Consider the following 8,929-nt stretch of genomic DNA (forward strand, 5'->3'; position numbering starts at 1 on the left):
TTCTGCCGACTCCACCACCTGACCAGCTGCCATTTTGGACAATTAGTGACTCATTGTCGAACCTTCAGGTCGTTTGTAACCTGTCTGTCTGGAACAGAGTCAGTAAGTAGGTCAGAGTCAACTTCAGGCTGGAAAAGAGAACTGCTTCCACATTTCAAAATACGTTGGAATCACATGCCTCAGATGTTAAAAATTTCTCTTAGATGTTTTTCTGATAGTTCAGGGTTCCAAAAACCCGCGTATGCCAAAGTCAGCAGCACCACGGACAGTTCCAGCCCCTCCCACGGACTTGTTCACGCGCCAAAAGATGACGTCATCACAGCGTCGTGTTTCCACACAGGCAGAAGAGAAGGAAGAGAAGGAGAGCAGAATCCCTCCATCATCTCCTGGAGGCTCTTCTTGCTTTTTCATGCGTTTCAGAGGGACACAAGACGTTCAGATGGAGTCCGAGGAAAACCTGCTGAGAGTTTTTCTGCTGCTGCTTCTGACGGGAATCACTCAGGTTTTTTCTTCTTTCTTCTTTTCTGGTTGCATCAATAACTCAAGATATATTTTTAAAAGAGAAACGTAACAAAATACAGTCACGTGAGTAACAATAAGCGTCGTTTTCCAAATTCTTGATATAAGAAGTAAATAAATCAGTTAATAAAAATGTAAAATTATTAAAAACGAAAAAAACAAAAGTCATCAAAGGAAACAGAATTAAAGACGAAAATGTCTGTAATTATATGGCAATTTATCAATATAACCACCAGTAAAAATTACAATAAAATAAAATCCACAAGTTACAGAAAACAGACAAAGAATGTGCTTTGAAACAGTCAACTAAAGGTGACTAATTTCAGCAGGCAGATAATTCCATGATTTACGCAAGTTTAAAGTAGATCCATGGATATTTGCCATCCTGACATTTTTAGATTGTTGAAAACTGCAAATAATAATATCATTTGTGCTTTAAAGCAGTTTTGGTGCCCTCTACCTCAACACTGAAGCTCATCAGATCTTGAAAATTTTGGTGATTATTACCTGAGGCCAACATATCCGGTTGGTTCAGGCGTTTGGTTGTTTTCTTGTTTGTGATATAGTTTTTAGATATTTTAGAATTTACATGGCATTTGTTTACCATGTGTGTCTGTTAAATTGTTTGTTCACGTCTTGTGGTATAGTTTTTAATGTCAACAGCGCGCTTGAGCTTCTTGCACCTTTTTTTCCAATGTGGTTTCTGTCACTGCAAATGGCCAATAAACTGAACTGAACTGAACTTAAGCTCTGACGTAACGCATCACGTGATAAATCTGTTTACAATTAAAGTCGTATGATCCTCTTAAGGATCTACAGTTTAAGTTTACTTTATGTTTACAGTGTGTGCAAACCTCTGTCCCTCTGTGTGCAGCGGTTTAAGTACAGCCTGATCAGAGCGTCTCAGTGCAGTTCTCAATGTTAATGACAGCGCGCCTTTTTGTTTGGACCCGGAAGTTGAAAATCACATGATGCGTTACACTTAACAACCAGATGGCCATCGGGTATTACAAAGACCTCGCAGCCCGCCCGTCCATCCATCTGTCTGTCCGTGTACAGCATAGGTTCCTGGCCTTTCTGTGTGGAGTTTGCATGTTCTCCCCGTGTCTGTGTGGGTTTGCTCCCACAGTCAAAAACCTGCTTATTTAGGTTTGCTCCTTTCTCTACCCCTGAGCAAGGCAGTGTCTTTACAACAGATTTAAGGTCTTTACATCTGGAGTCAGGCGCTGGACGGTGGCTGCACACTGCCCCTAGTGGTTGGATTGTGTCTGATAGGGTTAGGGTTACGGACAGTTAAATGCAGAGGACAAGTTTCGTTGTAGGTATGTACAATGGCAGTAAAGGTTCTGTTCTAAGCCCAGTTCTGTTACTGCCATGGTCTTGAAATTCACAGGGAACATTCTTGGGACACAGACCTTGGACAAGTTCGAAGATGGGTAACCTTGACCCTTGGTAAGAGGTATTTTAAGAGGTTAAAAACTCACATTCTGTACCTAATTTTATGGCATGATCTCACGGACATTAGCGTGGTGACATCACTTCCACAAAGTTAGTTAGCTGCTAACTTTGCTTCATTTTTGATTAGAAATAATCTTTTCTCTTTAAATAATTTAAAGAAATAATCTTCTCACTTTTCTCATATATTATGTAAAAGCTAGCAAGAATAAACACTTCTAAAAGAGAAAACACAGTTTTGTGACCTGATAACACCTCTGGAAGGATTTACAAACCATTCAGCATGCGTTAGCATGGTGACATCACATGCTGCTAGCTAGGTGGAAACTCTGTTTCGTTTGTGTGTCTAAAACTGAAAACACTGTTTTTGGAACCTAATAACACCTCTGAATTGATTTACAAAAAGAATTTGTGGACATGTGTGATTGGTTGATAGAGGGACTTCATTGAACATGTCTTCAGTCTTCATTTTTAGGGTTTTGTTTTTTTTTTAATTACGATTAGTTTTCTACTTCTGTGGTAACTAGGCCCGCTACTGTCACCATTAGCTTACCTGGATTTCATCCCTCTCCGTCAAGCAAGTTTAAAGGCTAACCTGGCCTACATGTCAATGCAGCCACAAGCCCCGAGCTCTCTTTAGCTGGGAGTGGTTCCACCTCTATATCCTTTCACTAAGGTACTTATATCATGTCACCATATACATTTCAGCACACTTGAACTTTTTCTTGTTCTTTTTAATATTATTATATTTGTGAGAAAAATGGAGCCGTGAGGTAGGTATTAGTTATACCTAACAGCTAATGTTAGCTTATCTAGCCGGCTGCAGCACCATTTATCATAGCTAACAATATAGTAGGTTCTGTTCTGTTTGGGAAGCTAATGTTAATTCACACTTTTGTTTACATTTGTTGTTATATGTATTTGTCAATACCGTAATTGTAGGGTTAAACTACACTATTGTACTTTATACACTAGTTACTGGCTTTGTTTATCCTTGTTGGCTTGCAAGGTACGGTTGGCTTATTAACGGCTAATTTAACGGTAGCTCATCTAGCTATAGTTAGCTTATTTTCGTGATTTACATTTTTATTTTACATGGTGTAGATTTTTAATTATACTTCAGTTTATGGGTTCTTTAATAGATATCAACATATAGTATCTAAGTTTAGGGTTTCCATGAGATAGCAAATAGAATGTGTATTTTGTCTTTCTATAGTAAGTTAGCAGGGTGATCTTTGGATCGATATCTAAAACATATTACATCATAGCTTCTGTTTTTATAATAAAATAACCATATTTATAGCTTAGGTTTCTAGCTATAATTTTACTACTAGTCTACAGAGTAGGTATACATTTAATACAGTCTTCTCCTTTATGAATGTTTAGGTTTTAGAAGCTAACTCCTGTATTATGTAGTAACTATATTTCTTGTATATGTTGTTTATTACCTTATTGTGTAAATATCACTTATATACATGATGTCCATTTTCTTGAGCTGCTTGGGTGGGTCAGGAGAGTTTCCATGGGATGACAAAAGCTTTTCAACCTACCATTCCTGGTTCTCAAGGCCAGGCACCTAAGTGGCTCTACTCTACTCTATTCTACTCTTCTATTCTACTTTTTTTTTTTTTAGATATTTACATATACCTTTGTATACACTTGTAGAGTTTTACCTTAGAATTGGAATGTATTGAAGACATAGAATTAAACAACTGAAAATTATAAAGAACACAAGGCCCATATGGCCGAGTGTATTTTAGCATGTGTAATTTTTTGCAATAGAAAGGAAATTTTCCGATTTAAGAGGCCCTGCGGTCTGACCTTCAACCTTATTGTGGACAAGGAGGATACAGAGATGGAGACAGAGGCTGGAGGGACAGTGTGAAAAAGGATTAAAAAAGACAGTTGTGTGAATGCATCCAACCATTTTGATATCTTTGGCACGATGTTGCCATGACACTTGTTTCACCTGTACACTGACCAATGCATGATCCAGCATGCCGGTGCCTCACTGTTGAGGACCTCAGTGGCTGGGTAAGGTCCAGGAGCCTCCATATCATGTGGCTGCAGGAAATCTGTTTCTGTAATCTGCAGTACCTTCAAAGCAAAATGAACTTGCAACTCGTGAGAAATAACCCTAATCAGGTTTAGCAGTGATAATTAAATTACTTTCCATAAATTCAGCAAACTGGTGAAAACATAGTTTTGATGATCAAGTCAGTTTTTCAGAACATAAATAAAAGGAAACTGACACCAAATAAAAATAAATCTCCCGTATGAATAACATTTAGTGTAAATATGCTCTAAACTGAGATTCCCTCTCTGCATCTGTGTGTCTTCAGGTGGGCCCAGTGGACCTGGAGGAGGGCTGGCAGGTCTTCAGTTCAGCTCAGGACTCTGAAGGCCGGTGTATCTGCACAGTTGTGGCTCCTCAGCAGACAGTCTGCTCCAGAGATGCTCGAACCAAACAGCTCAAACAGCTGCTTGAGAAGGTCTGTAACTGAGATCACTACTACAGACAGAACTACTGACAATGTAATTGACAGTAATGTTACTGTAGTGTTTTGCTGTTTTGTTGCATTTGAAGTCACAGGTGTAAAGGATTGGGGTGTTTATGGAAGAAATTCTGTTGTTAAATTTAGTTTTTATCAGCTGAAGTTTTTATCCAAGGTTAAACCTGTTAGAACTGGCCTCATCTTTCTGTGTGGAGTTGCGTGTTCTCCCTGTGTTTGTGTGGGTTCCTTCCGGGTGCTCCGGCTTCCTTCCACATCCAAAGACATGCAGGTTAGGTGGATTAGAAAGTTTAAATTGTCCATAGGTGTGAATGTCTTGTTTGTCTGTATGTGACCCTGTGATAGACTAGTGTCCTGTCCAGGGTGTACCCCACTTCTCGCCCTATGACTGCTGAGATGGGCTCCAGCCCCCATGACCCTTAATTGGGGGTAAACCGGTATAGAAAGTGGATGGATGGATGAACTGGTCTTGATCCATTTTCATGTTTTATTATTTGCTTTTAAATCTCTTGATGCATCAGCAACAGCCTATAAATCAGATGTACTGAAGCCATATCTATGTTCCATGGAGGTTGTTGTGGTCTGTTGTCTGTGGACCAACTGCTCTTAGTCATCCCTAAAAAATGACTAGTAACCAGCGGCGAGGTGAGCTTTTAGGTGTCATAGTTCCCTCCCTCTCTCTGCAAGGTTGGCCCATGTTTTAAAACCTGTTTAAAAATGCGTTTTTTAGACTTCCGGTTGGTGGCTCTAATGGAGTAGACGTGTGGTTATTTCGCTCTGGCAAATAACTAAAACTACTTTTTTCATTGAGCCCCTACAAGCCTGTCTTGGCATCTGCTCCTTCGGGAATATTGACGCTTTTCATTTTCCCCAGCTGTGGCCGAAACTTCTGTCAAAATGCCGCCTAAGAGTCAAAAGTCTGTCGACAAGGAAGAGGGTAGCACTGTTAGCGCTAGCTTGTCGGTGGAAGCTATCTCCGCGTTGCTCGATAAACTCCGTGAATCTTTGCCTGCTGATTTCAAGGCATCATTAACTGGATTAGAGAATAAGTTTGACCAGTACAAACTGCTGGTGGATGACCACGACCAGCGCATATCGTCCTTGGAACTCTCATCTGACGACGTTAGCCAGCGCGTTAGCAAGCTGGAAGACGCCATCGTGTTGCTCCGGGACGACAACACCAAACTTAAAGCCAAAGTTATAGAACTGGAGGACAGAGGAAGACGCTCAAACGTGCACATCCTGGGGCTGGCGGAGGCCACAGAGTCAGGACGTCCTTCAGAATTTTATGCACGTCTGCTTCAGGATGTATATGGAAAAGACGCGCTGCCATCCCCACCGGAGATTGACAGAGCCCACCGCATAGGCGCAGCCAGACCGGGTCCAGGTGTGTGGCCACGGCCAGTGATCCTCCGCCTACACCGCTACCAAGTCAAAGACCTACTGATCAGAGAAGCCCGATGCAGGGGTACATTTGACTACCATGGCCAGAAGATTCGTATTGTGGAGGACTACAGTGCTGAAGTTATGTCCCAAAGAGCGCAGTACAGAGACGTGATGGCGGAGCTTTACAAACGTGGTATGAAGCCTGCTCTACTCTACCCAGCTCGTCTCCGCCTGACGCTGCCCAGCAGAGCAAGAAATGGATCAACACGGTGGAGGAAGCACAAAACTTATCAATGAGCACCCCTACCGACCGTTCGGGACCTAATGCTACATAGATGGAGAGACTGAACTGTTCTTGGATCAGACCTGGACCTTCATAACAGTGGGGTAAAATACAGTAAGAACTGTCACCATCCAGCTTACATATTTTTCTATCCACAAATGTATATAAGTTGCGGTTTCTTTTTGTACAATGATTATATTTGGCCAGTTTAATATTCCTGCTAAATGCCTTGTTTAATACGGTTATTTGAGCATTTTGTACTGCAAACGTCACCCTGTTTCATCTGTTGGTAATATCAATTGTTCTCAGTTATGCTCATTTTTGATATGTTCACGTTCATAAAAGGGGCAGCTATTTTGATTTCAATTCCCTTCTATATGACGGAGCTATAGCTCGAATGTCAGGCTTCTACTGGAGGACGGGTTTTTTGAAGTTTTCTGTTTTAAGAGCTTGCGCTTTTTTGTTTAATAATAGGGGGGGGAGTGGGTGGGTACCTGTCAACACTATTTTGTAAAAACGGGGAAAACACGCTGGTCATTTTACCTATTATAGGTCACCAAGTTGCTGTAAAACAGTTACGTATCTACCAATTAAAAAAATGCACCATGATGAATGGGTTAGACATTGTGAGTTGGAACGTAAAGGGCTTAACCACCCTGTCAAGAGAAAGAAAGTCTTTTCTCACATTAAGCACCTAAAATCCAAAATACTATTCTTACAAGAAACCCATGTCTGCACTTCAGATTTAAATAGATTACTGCGTTGGCCTGGCAGTCCTTTCATTCCACATTTCAGGCCAAAGCCAGGGGCGTTTCTATTTTCATCTCACATGATTTATCATTTGAAGTGCACAATGTTTCATCAGACCCAAATGGTCGATATTGTAATGGTCACAGGTAAATTATTTAATATGTTAGCGGTCTTACTTAATGTATACACTCCAAATACAGACGATGCAGACTTTTTCAAGCGTTTGTTTTCATCTCTGCCAGACTTGAATACATACCATCTTATCCTGGTGCTGACTTAAACTGTTGGCTGGACCCAGCTCTCGATAGGTCCTCATGTACTCCCAGCACAGCGGGCAGGTCGGCCTGTCTTATAAATAATTTTCTCTCTGACTTTAGTGTCTATGATGTTTGACGATTTCTACACCCGAAAGACAAAGAATTTTCCTTTTTTTCTCAAGTGCACCATCCAACATTGCCCATTTTTATTCCACTTACTTTTTTCCAACAGTTTGGACTCAATCATAACCTCTTACATTTGGCAGGGCAAACAACCTCGCTTAAGTAAAATTCACCTTCAAAAATCCTAAACATCAGGGGGGTCTTGCCCTTCCCAATTTTCGTTTTTATTACTGGGCAGCCCACCTGAGATGTCTGATACATTGGTCCCACTGTTTATGACCGCTGGACTGTCCTGATTGGTCTCATTAAAGCTCTTCTCACAGAGCATCTCTCCTTGGCCTCAGCTGGTTCAGCCTTGCCTTTACCCCCACCACCACTCTATTTATTAATCCAGTGATTAACACACTTTGAAGATTTGGGGACAATTTCGAAAACATTTTGGCATGGACACCTTTTCACTTTCTGTTATTGATGTGGGTTTTCGGCAATGGCACCATGAGGGGGTTAAACGTTTTAAAGATTTGTTAGTGGATGGTACCATGGCATCATTTGCACAGCTGAAGGAGAAATTTAACCTTAAAAATTTAGATTTTTTTTTTTGTTATCTTCACCAGTTGATAAATTCAAAAATGCATGGGAGAAAGACCTGGGTCACGCTGTGTCAGATGATGCCTGGGCCTCTGCACTTAAACTTGTGTACTCTTCTTCCTTTTGTGCTAGGCATCATCTGATTCAATTCAAGGTGGTGCACAGAGCGCACATCTCCAGGGCCAGGTTGTCTACGATGTATCCCGAAGTCAGTCCTCTGTGCATTCGATGTAATTTGACTGAGGCCACCCTTTGTCACATGTTTTGGTCCTGCTCATGCCTTCAGGTCTTCTGGACGAACATTTTTAACACTTTGTCCCAGGCATTCAATATTAATTGGAACAAAACTCTGTACTCGAACTTTTTGGTGTTTTGGAAAATCAGCCACATGTGAGTGCTAGGAAAAAACAATCTTTGGCCTTCGCATTACTTATAGCACGTAGAGCCATTCTCTTCAAGTGGAAAGATCCTAACCCTCCTCTGCACTCACAGTGGCTACAGGATGTCATGTCCTGTCTAAAACTAGAAAAATTAAGGTTTTCATTGAAACAGAATCTCAGTGGATTTGAGAACACATGGAGACGTTTTATGCAATTGTATCCAGCTCTTTGAAATTATTTATTTATTTATTTTTATGGTCGCATTTGTGTATCTATGGCACATGTTAATATCCTATCTTGGTGGTGACAGGTTGGGAGGGTGGGTGGGATTACTTTAATATTTTGCTTTTTGTGTGTGTGTGTGTGTGTTTTGTTCTGTATTGTTTTTTTTTTTGTTTTTTTTTTTTAAACTTCACATTACTTACTGTACATGTGACCTTGAACTGGTGGGACATTCTGCACAAACATTTGACTCTTTAGAATTATCTCTAAATGTCACTGCCAGCTCTTAACATTCTATGTATGTCTTGAAAAATAACAATAAATACATTCTGATAAAAAAAAAAAAGCGTTTTTACTCCTTGGTTTTTAATTTCATGTTCGCGGTGTGTTCTTTTGAAATGTGCCTCTCATTGTTTTTTTTTTTGTATTTTATTTATTGTTGTTTTTATTAAT

The 8,929-nt window shown here is 40.4% G+C and overlaps 1 protein-coding gene across 1 annotated transcript; it reads left to right on the forward strand.

The window, feature by feature from the left end:
• Positions 1 to 276: 276 nt before the first annotated feature.
• LOC117510031 (noelin-2-like) lies at positions 277 to 4,478 on the forward strand. Its single transcript, XM_034169635.1, has 2 exons — positions 277 to 502; positions 4,317 to 4,478. The coding sequence occupies exons 1-2, from the start codon at positions 308 to 310 to the stop codon at positions 4,476 to 4,478; spliced, it is 357 nt and encodes a 118-aa protein (XP_034025526.1). The 5' UTR covers positions 277 to 307.
• Positions 4,479 to 8,929: the final 4,451 nt, after the last annotated feature.

This window comes from Thalassophryne amazonica, chromosome 5, assembly GCF_902500255.1.
Source record: "Thalassophryne amazonica chromosome 5, fThaAma1.1, whole genome shotgun sequence".
NCBI lineage: Eukaryota > Metazoa > Chordata > Actinopteri > Batrachoidiformes > Batrachoididae > Thalassophryne > Thalassophryne amazonica.